At 39.2% G+C, this 13,558-nt stretch overlaps 1 protein-coding gene across 1 annotated transcript in view; it reads left to right on the top strand.

The window, feature by feature from the left end:
- ERCC6L2 (ERCC excision repair 6 like 2) overlaps positions 1 to 13,558 on the top strand; it is a 97,998-nt gene that overhangs the window by 74,258 nt on the left and 10,182 nt on the right. The window contains exon 18 of the mRNA XM_018557865.1: positions 13,278 to 13,441. Coding sequence (XP_018413367.1) covers positions 13,278 to 13,441 — 164 coding nt within the window. The remainder of the gene's footprint in view (positions 1 to 13,277; positions 13,442 to 13,558) is intronic.

Genomic DNA, 13,558 nt, shown 5'->3' with positions numbered 1-13,558 from the left:
TATATATTATATATATATATATATACACTGAGTGGCCAGTTTATTATGACCACCTGACGTTTGTAGGCAAATTAGCTATAATTTCGCTATGAAGTTGCTAGAGGGCCAGACTATTATAAATAAGGAAGCAGGTTGTTTACCACGACAGTAGAAGTGATTTTTTTCGGAAGATATGGGTAAACAACACGATTTACCAGCCTTTGAACGAAGCGAGTATCAGCAAAACAGCAGAATTCGTTAAATGGTGGGCTCATTGTTAAAGTGTATAAAGACTGCACTGTCAGCCGAAAATCTGGGTCTGAACGTGCAAATTGTGGCCGTCAGCGACTAGTCAATGTTAGGGCAGAGCGGAGAGTGGCAAGACTGGTACAAGACAACAGAAGGGCAACAGTGCAGTGTCAGATTCCTCGCATCACCTTTCAACATCTCGTGGAGTCACGAGGCGGCCCAACAAAGTCATCTCGTGGAGTCATCTCGTGGCCCAACGAAGTACTGATGGGGTGGTCATAATAATCTGGCCACTCAGTGTATAATGAGATTCATAAGACAATACACATTAATAATGTGTTTAGGCTCAATATCACTATTGTGTTGCAGTAATGCATTACAATAAGCATTACTTGAGTTGGTGCAAAGCGGTGCCATTCATTCTGAATGCCACCCAAAACTCCATGCTGACAGAGGTGTTGCAGTGCAGTACACTGTAACACACTAGCATGTGCTGCCAGTAATGGTACATGTACCATTTTGGTCCATTAGACAGCCTATTTAAATGAATGGGCTGCCTTAACGTAACGCAGGTTGACACGCGTGCATTAACGCACCGCAACCATGTGAATGGTTCTTTTCAGTTTAGAGAATCTTAGGCTGATCCACTCAAGCTAGCAAAGTAACTTTAACAGAAATGTAGCAGTCAGGGTTTGATTTATCTCCAAGCTCCTGATGTTGCATTTTAAGAAGTGAAAGAGTCTCAGTACACACTTGAAAGTATAATGTTACAGGAACTCTGTGGCCAGGCCTTGGCCTCTTGTTTTTCCCTGTACAGAAGAGATCAGAACATGGTGCTTGAACAAAGTTTCCACAGAATAATTAGCTGTGTGCCAAAGGTGCGGGATTTTGGAAGTTAAAAAAAATCCGAATTTATCCCGAGTTAGTATTGCATTACTGTTTCAATATACAATGTCTGCTGGTCACAACCTCAGTACTGTACCCGCTAGTTACATGCATCTTTTTTTTTTCTTCAATCAATTGCAAGATTTTTAGTTAAGTTTACATAAAGTTTTGCTGAAAAGAAATGTACAAAGACAACCATTCAATTCAGGATTAGTCACCATGGCAACTGAAATGTGGTGACTGAGACGGGGGAGGCTGCACTGCTCTCCGTTTCCTACCAGCTGTCATGTGCAAACTCTAAAGCAAGAGCTCCAGCCAAAATATAGACGGGTATCAGCACTAAGAAATCCTATCTATATTTTTTATAAATTGGTACAAGTATCACACTATAAAGGAAGAACTTAATCCCTCCAACTAGATGACAGATGCTTGGCTCCCTTTTGGGAGTCCGATGGAGGCATAGCAGGATGCTTTGTAGTAGAACCTGGATTATTGGTAAACCCCCTTCTTATGTTATTGCAATGTGGTGTAAAATAAAGCACTAAACTTGCTGTCAGCAATGTGTGTGCCTAGCAGACCTAAATGCTGCGTGTACAGAAATTATTCTGAGGATCACTTTTTCATATTTCATTAAAAAAAATCTTATAATACTGTCAGCTTGTTTATATAGTGTTTTATCACATTTCCAGACCTGTCAATGAGTAGTATTGGTAAGATCCAAGGCCTGTTATGTCCTCTGTAGTCATTTTGAACAAGTGTCCAAGTGTTGCTCCTCTCATAATTTTCAGTAGAGACCACTTTAGTTAAGAGGAGCTGAACTCTGGAAGTCCCCCCCAAAAAAGAAGGCACCAGTATTTCCTATGGTCTCCCTGGAGCTGATACAGTATTTTCCCCATTGCTGACTCACTATGTCTTGCTCTGTACCGAGTCTCTGTGTGGAGGCTACCATCTTGGTAGATGCCAAGTTTTGCTTTCTCAGGTCAGAGCCTTTGGCAAGGAGAACAATGAGCAGCAGAGTAGTGACATCACTAAATCTTCCGAGACTAACACACAGGCAGCAGTGCCATAGATCTCACACTGCAGACATACAGCTATGAGGCTGTAGGCACACTTACATACAAAAAAGCACACTGCTATTATTCAAGAGGAATTCTGGACAAAAGGTAAATTTTTTCAGGCTGTTATTTAAGCACAATTAACATCTTCACCTTTTTGAGTTGTTTCACTTTAGGCACAGACACATTCAACATATTTGTAAAACAGCTGAAACTTCTGCTTTTACTGTTATTTAGAAGCAGGCTTTTAATAAATAGTATCTTTTTTTTCTTGGGCCCCAACCTTTTTGCTCTAGGTCATGACCTCCCTGATTGCTGAATATCTCTTTTTACTATCTTGACTTTAAAGTGTATGTAAACAGAAATGCTAAAACCAACTATGCTGCTGCACATGTTCCTGTAATGTCAAAATTGTAATCCTCTTTTATTTTGTCCTGCTCTTTTTTAATTATTTATTTAGTTAGACCACAGAAGTACATACACAGTAACATGACAAGAGTTTTCATACATTACACATCTTTACATTACTTGACATATTGCAGTGGAATTGGGGATGTTTCCATATGAAATACCTCCCAGCTATCCCAGAATACAAAGACAAGTTATTATAGGCATGTATGTATTCCCCTCCAGCTTTGTTTTTTAACATATTGTAAGAGGGATAAACAGCATTTTGGGCAGATGGTAGACCTTAAAACTACAGGATAAGGGGTATTGGAAGCATAGTATGTATGGAGATGGGGATGCCAACTGGGAGAAAAGGTAAGCCTAGAAAGGGAAGTATTGGGGGTAGGGAGAATAGGGGGGAGCAGTAATAGAATGTGACTGAAGGAATGAAGGGGTAAGGTTGGGTCCCACTCTAACGCCAGTCATAGATACTTCAAATTATCTGCTTACCTTGGGTATCAATGCCTACTTGTAGTCTTGGGATGAAGTAAATCTGATTTAAGATGACCATGTTGATATACACTTGTCATATCTGTTGTATAAGTTGGCAGTTAGGTCTTCCATAAACATGGTTTCATTAATTTTGTGGAACTATCTATCAATGGGGGTTAGGTTGCTTTCACATTGAGGGGCTCATGCTCTGACTGCATTTAAGAGGTGTATCAATAAGGAATTTTTTTGTATGAGTTGTTTAAATGTAGAATATTTGTTGCGGGCTGCATGTCCAGTGAAATTTTAACCAGAATGGTTGCAATTTTGGGCAGTCCCAAAAGACATGCAGCAAGGTACCTGGGTGTGCCTGGCATTGCCAGCATATGATTGTCTTGCTTCTAAATAAATCACACCAGCAAGATGTCTCCACCATTCCTGCCCTAGGGTGACAGCTCTTGCTTAGTACAGCTGCTGCATGGCCACCCTTTTCTACCAACTCCTGAATTTGGACTACTTGCTGCTGTGCCAACACAAAGGGGAGATTCCCTTCAGTAGGAATTCAGAGAGCAATAAGAGGGTCTAACTGTTTCCCATTCTATTAAAAACTTGGTTTATTGCTTTATCTATCCCCCACTTACATGTAAAAAATATTTCAGCTTTAACGTGCATGTAAAGCCAAAACATTTTTCTTTGTTTTGGATAGAGTGGGAAAGTGATAAAACCCTGGTCAGGATTTACTGCTGTCAGTGTCGTACGTAGGGAGAGTCACCCACTGTTTGTCTTGGTGACCATTATCTCTGGTACAGTAAGTGAAGGGAAATCAAACCTCCAACATCCCGTTCACAGGAATGGGTAATGAAGGGGAATCTTCTGATGGAGACACTTATTCTAGTAAGAACTATCTTTGTGGGGATTTTCCCCTTTGGATACATTTAGTTTTACTTCCTGTTATATCTCTGTGATAGAAAGTGAAGTGACATCTCTCCAATAGAACACAGCAAAAAGAAAACCAGAAAAACCTGGCTAGGGCCTTAAATATCCCAAAAAAAAGAAAGTTTTGTCAAAAAGAATTGGAGAAGGTTGAAATGCACACTTGACTTTTACATTTTAAAACCTTGAAAGTTATTCAACTTTACTTGCCAAAGTAAAGGTGCCAAGGACAGGATTCTTAGCTGTTTTGTTACATAGTTACATAGTATTTGAGGTTGAATAAAGACATTAGTCCATCAAGTCCAACCTATTAGGATCTCATTCTAGGAGTACCCGTACCCCTGTATATTACGGTCCCTTAAGAAATCGTCCAAAAGTTTCTTGAACAATTCCACATTCTTTGCTGAAATCACCGCCTGTGGCAGTGAGTTCCAGACCCTAACTGATCTTACTGTGAAGAACCCCTTTCGCCCCTTGTGCTGGAATTTTTTTTCCACCAATTTTAGGTGATGGCCTCTAGTTTTTGTAACGGAGTTAATTTTAAACAGTTTATCGCTAATGTTGCTACCACCATTAAACATTTTGTACATGGAAATCATATCCCCCCTTAATCTCCTCACCTCTAATGTGAACATGTTTAAATTTAGTAGCCTCGTCTCGTAGCTCTGGTCCTCCATACCCCTAATTAGTTTGGTTGCCCTTCGCTGGACTTTTTCCAACTCAAGGACATCTTTTCTTAGTACTGGTGACCAGAACTGGACCGCGTACTCCAGATGAGGTCGAACCAATGATCTATAAAGTGGCAAAATTATAGACTTGTCCCTGCAATACATCCCCTTTTTAATACAGGACAAGACCCTGCTAGCTTTGTTTACAGCAGCCTGGCACTGCAAACTACCTTTCAGTTTGTGGTCTACAATGACCCCCAAATCCTTCTCCATTTCTGACTTCCCCAGCGGCATACCCATAATTGTATAACCCATTTGTTTATTTTTAATTCCAAAGTGCATTACTTTGCATTTATCGACATTAAACCTCATCTGCCACATTAATGCCCACTCCCCTATTTTATCCAGGTCCTCCTGTAATGTTATAGTGTCTAAGTCCGTGTCTATTACCTGTTAAATTTCATTGTAGCCTGGCAAACCATGTGAATGCTCTGATTTAATTACTTTGGATGTCTGAAAATATATTTTTATAACTTCATTAACATCAGCTTGTGAGTTTATTTTACTTTAAAAGGTTAGACCCCGCTCTGTCATTTTATGTGGCCTACCACCTCGTGGCTAAGTTGCTGTTGTTCCCAGTTGCTTCCACTTTGTTATAATACCACTAACATTTGGCACATTTAGTAGCAAGGAGATTTTACGGAACACCTGAATCCAATGATTTGCAGGGGTGTTCCAATACTTTTGGCCATTTAGTGTATGTTCTGCCTGCTCGCTCATGTTTTCTTTAAAAATGGTACATATATTACCAAATATCATTCACATCACATCAGTCCCTGCCCTTAGGTAGCTTACAATCTAAGGTCCCTATCTCATTCACACATACTAGGGCCAATTTAGACATGAATCAATTAACCTACCAGCATGTCTTTGGCATGCGAGAGGAAACCAGAGGACCCGGAGGAAACCCATGCAAGCACACTGAGCCACTGCGTATATAAATAAATAAGGCTTATACTCACAGGAGCAGGATACATAAATACATTCAACACCTTCAGTATTGGCACAAAAAGCTCTCCTGTGTTTCAGAAATGTGCAATAGATCTGCTAAGAACCCCTTCTGGTTAAAAAAAAAAAAAATATTTTTAACTCTTTATTGAATTCAAACAGTTGTTCATAAGTATTAAAGTGCATATATGTCAATTACAGTAATCATATTTAAAACATTTGAGTACAACTATGCTTGGTAACAGTGACCGTCTCCTGTTTGCTTCTCTTAGATACATACATTCTAAAACATGTGAAAGAAGTTGACATACAATGTGAATTAGGTACTTTTATCTTTAAGGCTGGGGAGGTGGTCACCCTGAATTTACCGTGACTGTAGAATTTAACCATAGGTCACAGATTTTATGGAATTCTAGGGGACATTTCCTATTCTAAAATATAACTTTATCATTATGTATAATATGATCAACCGATCATTTCCACTGGACAGAAGGGGAGGACAGGTGAGAGACTTATTAACAAAGAATATTCCAGTATAGTGTGGCCAGTATTCTTTGTCTAGAATACCAAATAAACAAATGTCAGTGTACAGCATAGAGGGAGTTTCAATAAGTCGCTGTTCACACTTGGGAAGTTTGCCGCTCAAAGTTAAGTGCGATAAAACTCTCAACACAAGAAATCCCATTCAATTGTATAGCCCCTGCTCACACGTGAGAGTTTTGTCACAAGTTGTAAAAACAACGAATGCTGCAAATGATACATGACCTTCTTTTGGGCAGATTACAGCACGTTTGGCCGCATAGACTTCAATAGAGGCACATGAAAACACGTGACACAAGAATTTTGCACATTTTTGTGAGCACCTTTGCGCATTCACAGCAATGCATTTCAATCTGCTCAATAAAATGCGATGCTTGTGTGTTGAGCTCTGCTATGGTATCTGGAAGCACTGGATGTACTTTATGGAAATGAAACTGGACACCCTCTGGAGCCTAGAATTTTTTGTTTTACATTTATTTTTAAAGGTGCACCGAAATATAATTCTCAAACTGAAACAGGCTGAAACTGAAAAATATTTTTTTTCTAACCTTTTTAAAAAATATTTTGATATTTTAATTTTATTTATTTATTTTTACTCCACTGTTGGGGGCTCTAGGGAAATATCAGGGGAAGCCTATATATTCCTGTCCATTCATAAATTGAGGATTTAGTATGAGTTACTATGTCCACAATCATGAATGAGCAGAAAGTGATGCAGAGCACTTCCTATTCATTCATAATTGGGGACACAGAAAACATACTCTGTCCTCAATTATTTACAAACACTCAGCGATCATCCATCTGATCGTTGAGTGCTTGTAACCACTCTCCATCCTGACTCGCTGTCACATGAGGCTGAGCGGGCGTTGTGGTGAGGAGAGCTTGGCCTTCTGTGACCTGGCTGACATCTGTCTCCTCCCCACATCGCTCTCCATCTTGATCTCTCATGGGAGGCTGAGCAGGGCGGTGTGGGAGGAGAGCTTGGCCTCCTGTGACACCCTCACAGTTCTTTCCTCTCTGCCCACTTGGTTTTCTGAACATTTCTGTCCTCTCCGCTGAACGCTGCTCTGTGTCAGAGCGGGCGCATAGCAGTGCCCAGTAGGGAGGAGAGAAATCAGGGATGCACCACAATTTTGGCTGAAAGATGGTACTTTCTGCCATTTGCCCAAAGTGCCATTTTCGTCCAATAGGTTTTTTTGGTGCAGCCCTAATTTTTTTTAATTGCACAGAGATTTTTAGTTTTGTCATTGCAAATAGTTTCAAAAGAGGGCTAAATTGAAATTATATTTTCATCATAAATAAAGTAAATGTTTAAATGAAATAAAGTTGTCGTTTATACACAGATATTAGCTTGTGAGGTATTTTTTTTATGCAGACATGTTAACTTAAATTTCAGTTCATAACTCTTTGAAATTGTAAACTTGGGCCATATTTCTGTCATAAACTTAAAGGTGTATGTTTGAAAGGAAACACTGGAGGATGTTCTGCTTAACCACAGCAGAGGGTTTGCAATTTCTCCTTTAGAAAAAGGGTGTATAAGAACCATAATTGACCCTGGCTAAATGTGCTTAAATCTCCTTGTCAAACCAGTTGCTGAAAATAAAGATATTAGAGACATCTCTTTTTACAGTGAACACAGCAGACAGTTAAATGAACTCTCTTTCAGTGTGAGTGTGTGGTAGGTCTTGTAACTGATTGGCACAGATCCCAGAATGCTGATTTAAGACAATTCAAGTATAATTCATGGTTGCCTCAGGCTTACACTAGAATTAAATCTTAGAATATTGTGTTTACTGTAACATCTTGTACCTTCAGGTAGAAATCCTTGACCAGCTAAAATGAAGAGGACAAAACTTTCTTAACATGTTTGCACAAATGCAATTAAAACGTTTTCCTTTTTGTTTTGCTTTGGGTGGTGAATGCCATCTGTGTTGATTTATTTACAATGCATGTTTTTACAGTAATTTTGTTTTTTCTTTTTTCCTTGCAGAGACAAGTGAGTGAATAACTTTTCTAAGTTTATTGGATTTGGCTTCTATCCCGATAAATCTGTTTTCATCTCTTCTGTTTGAACAGATGTGTAAACAAAAGCATTGTTTCTTCATGTATGTCTTGTGTCTTTGAAAAAGAGAATAATTATGGCAACTTATATAAATGAATGAAACTCATTGGCATCTATTTATGACCTCATTGGCAACTATTTAGGTTGAAAAGCTTAAATTATCTTTCCACCCAGAAAATATTATCTTTCTTTTGCAAGTGTATACTTACTAGAACAATGAGGGGAAATGCATAGCAAATGTATTAAAACCAACGTTAGGGAAGACTCATTGGATAATAACATTATTAGAAACGTAGGAAGTTAGGTGTCTCTTTCCCCTTCTGTCAGCAGGAGAGAATCATTGTGATTGAATAAAAATATGCTGAGATTTAGCAAAGGGTTGTTTTATAGCCAAAACAAGCTGGTGAAAAGAAAACGGCTGCCCAGCACACTCGGGGAAAAAGTGGCTAAGATGTTAATTGTGTTAGCTTTGAATCACCTGTTTAAAATGATTAGATGCTCCCATACCTCTGGCATGTATTTAGTTGGATACAAATTGTTGGTCAGATGGTAATACACCCTAGTTACCCTTTAGTCTTTTCCCAGATAGAAACAGCCTTTTGTAGAAAATTCCATAGACTGTTTAAAGCAGATTGAGGTCCTAGACAAGGTAGTAGTTTTGTCCCCCCACAACTTTAATTGACATTGACAATAGACACAAAGAAACCTCCCCACTTGAATTGCCTGTACTAGCATGGCCTGCTCCATCAGACACCAACTGCCTACAATTTCAGTTACAATATGATGCACAAGCCTCGGACCATAAAAATAAATTGCTTTACCTTTCCTGATTGAGCCAAATCCTCCTCGTGTTTGCTCCCTTTAAGGTTACCCCCATGTCCATCTCTCTTCTCCTCTACTCCGCAGGCACGCTGCCTTGGCATGCTTTTTGACTCTGAACTCTCATTTTCCCCGCACATTCACTCTATCACTAAATCATGCTGTTTTCATCTAAAAAACATCTCTCAAATTCTACTTTTTCTCACCGAGGAAACCACACCACCAAAATGCTTGTCCATGCGCTAATCATTTCCCGACTTGACTACTGCAACCTTCTCATCGGCCTAAAACATGCCCAGATTGCCCCCCCTTCAATCCATCATGAACGCTTCAGCCAGACTCATCTACCTTACCTCCCGCTACTCTCACACGTCACACCTCTGTCATTCTCTGCACTGGCTTCCTGTTTCTTGTAGGATACAATTCAAACTTCTTAGCCTACAAAGCTCTGCATAACCACGCACCGGCTTATATTTCATCCCTAATTAGAATATATACTCCAAATCGTCCCCTTCGTTCCACTAATGACCTGACACTATCCTGCTCACTCTCACGCCCACCCAACTCTTGTCTACAGGAACTCACCAGGAATGCCCCCACTTTATGGAATTCTCTCCTGTGCCACATCAGGCTCTCACCATCCCTACAGGGCTTTAAAAAAAATCCCTCAAAACACACCTCTTTAGAGAAGCTTATCAGCTCTCCCCTTCATTTCTCACCCTCTGCAGTCTCCCCTTTCCCACCTCTGGGTCTTTGATCCTCTTCCTCTTAGACTGTAAACTCGATTAGGCATGGTCCTCCTCACCTACTGTTGCTGTAGGTCAATGATGCTTATCAGTGTTTTTTACTTGTCTTGTCTAAACGATTGTACAGCGCTGGGGAATATTTTCGCGCTGTATAAATTGTAATTATCTCACATGCTTTCCCTCGCAGACACTGCAGCTCACAGTGGGAGTGTTTCAGTAACGGAGGCAGTGCTGTTAATCCAGAAAGCAGTGGGAAGGGATATGTGTGTCAGCTGCTGATTGATGAGTTACTGAAATGTGAATCAGTTGTTATAATGCTTAAAGCCTAGTCCCCTCTTATCCCACTGTAGTGCAAGCGGTCACAGCCCACATGAGCGTAACAACGCTGATCTACATTCAGGGGCAGTACAGCAACATTTTCACTCCGTCCATTAAGCTGCATGAGGTGGATTTTTCCGGCAGAATCAACAGATATTTGTGGGATTTTTTAGGGGGTTTAATGGAAAAATAAGTGAAAATAAGTCTACCCCATGTGATGGCAATTAAAGTAAAGCAAGAAAAAAGTTTTAAAAAATATAGAATAAAATAAATGTAAAAATAATTTAAAAATTTTTTTTGCCCAACGTGTATGTGCGCATTCACGCACATACACGTTGGATGCGCCTACATAGGAAAACGTCAATCGCACTATACATGTTGGGTATCGCCATGCACGCCAGAGTGAGATAAATAATTCTAGGGCCAATATTTATTTGAATCTCTAAATTGAAGACCTGAAGGGGCTTTTAAAGGGTAATTAAATGTGTTGCCATTTAACGGATGCACGCAATTTTAACCTGGGCATGTTGGGTATTTATTTACTCATCAAAACCTAAGCTTTTCTATTGCATAAACACAATGGGTATTGTGTTTTGGGGCACTAAAATTAACTTAAGTGCCTTTTTCACTACATTTTTGGGTTTGATAAAGAGTTGCGCAACATACAAATTTGCAACAGCCACCATTGTATTCTACAGGGTGTTGGCTTTCAGAAAATGTATAACGTTTTGGGAGTTTGAAGTAATTTTTGATGCCTAAAATGTGGGGGGGGAAAAGTGTGTCTTATGGAGCGAAAAATACGGTATATCATGTGTGCAAAAAACTAAAAAAAAAAGGCGTTGGCAGCGAAAGGGTCCTCATGGTGTTAAAGAATTTTCTTCAGTGGAGCAGGACCGACTTTAATTCAAAGTATTCATTTCCTGTCCTTGTCATTAGACTCAAGGTACCTCATCAGTATCTGCTCATAGGAAAATAAGATATCCAAGTTAAGTTTTAACATACAGTAAAATGTTTTGCTGCTATTTGAGGAAAAGGTGACATAAAATAAAGAAATATAAAGTGTTAACATTGATGGATGATTTCCTTCTGCCATCTTTGTCTCAAAATGTGAAATACAGCAGGGAAATGTAAAAGCCATAGATAATTTCTGTGTATGTTTTTCCCATCATAGTCTCCTTCCTGACCGAGCTGTCCAGTGGCATATACTTAGGTGACACTGACTTGCTTTCAACAAGGAGCAAGCTGTATTAAAGGAAAGATGAAATATTTGTTGGGAAGTTCCTTGAAAAATGTAGCTGAAAGGCATTGCTAGAATAAATTTAATAGAAATTGGAGATGATAATGTCTTGTTCACCCATCAAGGGCAGCACAATTAAATATAATAGCCTTTTATTCAGTCTGGATTAAGTCTCAGTGGATGTTTTCTTATTTGTATTCCAAGGAGATATCGGACAGTAATTTTGAACCTATTTTATTGATTACTGAATAATGGTAGTGTAATATTTTAAAGATAATCTGGACAGAGAACACTTTGTGGCCCTACCACCTCCCCCATAAAAAAAAACAAATTAATTAATTGGAAAAATAATGATGGGGAGTCTAAAGTGGTGTAAAGAGATCTGCAAAGGGGCTGACAGTTATTGTGCTTCATAAGAAAGTGTCTTTAAAAAAATTCCTTCGGCCTATAAATACTTTAAGGGGGCCTGCCTTCTCCCTCACTTCCCCCACCATGCCATTTCGTAGAACTTTTGCAGCACAGGAGCTAGCACCCCTCAATTCACACTTTGATAAGTAGCTTATCCATTGAGTTTACCTATTTTCTTTCTAGTGTTCTTATCCTTATACATTGGTATTCTGCCTTGGTGTGGACATTAGTCATGGTCATCTCTATTGGCATTGTTTTTTTCCCTCATGCACATTGCAGTTTTCTATTATATGCACTTCACCTAAAGAGAAAGTTCACTTTCTCACAAAATGTGAGAAAATGAACTTACCGACAGCACCCCGCCACCTCTCCCGCCCTGTGCTGTACATACCTGTGTGATCCCCTGCCAGCCCCTCTGCCAGCCAGTGTACAGTCACAATATTTTTCTGTACACATTACCATTAAAAAACATACATAGTGTTAATTCAATACCCAAGAAATTTCTCTATTTAGATGTATTTTCTTTTTGCTTCGATCCCTCTTCCTGCTCCCTAAATTTATATTTATACTGTTGTTCACATTTTTGTTTAAATTTGTTAATCCAATTAATATTCGTTCATGTGAAATGTCAATATTGGTTCATATTAATTGCTATTGTCTAGGTGTTTTGTTTTTTCTTCCCCTTGTTTGGTGTCCGTGGTCTGTGTATGAGCTGTCCTGTTTGGGGCTATGATGAGGGAGTAGACTGTAAGTGTATGTTTTGCGTTCCTTTTAAGATGCGCCTGCATGGCCTGTGGATTGCTGGGAGGGAAGTGGGGTGAACCATGTGAAATGTTGATCCTCTCCTTACGTGTTTTTAACCAGTGCTGACTTACAATGCCACATGCCCCTCTGATGGTAAAAAAAACGGCGAAACACATCAGTCACGCTGGGGTAGTGAACCTCATTTTCATGTACCGCCTTCTCTTTTTGTGCATCAACCACTCTATCTGTATGGCTCTTTGAGTGTTTAAGGTTGCTGACCCCTGATATAGGTCTATGGACACCATAAAAACTGCCTTTACAAACCTGTATATGGCCATAACAAGATACAGTATGTTAGCGTTGGATGGAGATGGCTTGGCTGCATGTTCTGAGTAGAGAAGCTTCTTTGGACTAGAGAGCAAGATCTCATGATATAGATATAGAGATATGGATCTCGCCCTCAGGGCCACTCCCCTAAATAAGGGTTGCTCTGCTGCTGTGGTTGATTACTACTACATAATACACATGATTGAAACGGGAGTTTTGTTATCATGAATACTTTTAATTCATTTTATGAATTGTTTGGTATATGTGTAATAAAATTATGCTTAGGGATCATGACAGTTAGTAAGATTTTAGTCTTTAGCAGTTGAGGAACCTTGTTCAATGTTGATTTATGATGGGTTTCTAGCAAATACTGCAGCTGTTTTTTTAAATCAGTGATGTAATTGAACACATTTTCTATTACAGAAATGTGACTTTACCAAACAAAAAATATTATCACAGAAAAATAAGGAAGAAGAAAAGGAAAGCAACAGCATCTTACGGTATCCACTAGTCCACAAGCAAAGTCAAGTACTGCAAGTTAGTGAAAAAATGTTTCTGTTAGGAGAGACTCCCAGATCAATGATAAAGTAAGTATTATTTTAAAGATAATAAAGAACACTATAGCAAACAACCAAACGGCAATAAATGCTACAGGAAAACTTAATATGTATACAGCATAGGTACCTATTTCTTTCATAGCTGAG

This window comes from Nanorana parkeri, unplaced genomic scaffold (genome assembly GCF_000935625.1).
Source record: "Nanorana parkeri isolate BGI_ZX_2015 unplaced genomic scaffold, ASM93562v1 scaffold307, whole genome shotgun sequence".
In the NCBI taxonomy this organism is placed as follows: Eukaryota; Metazoa; Chordata; class Amphibia; order Anura; family Dicroglossidae; genus Nanorana; species Nanorana parkeri.
Note: the sequence above shows the minus strand (reverse complement) of the source record. Positions and strands in the feature narration are given on the sequence as shown.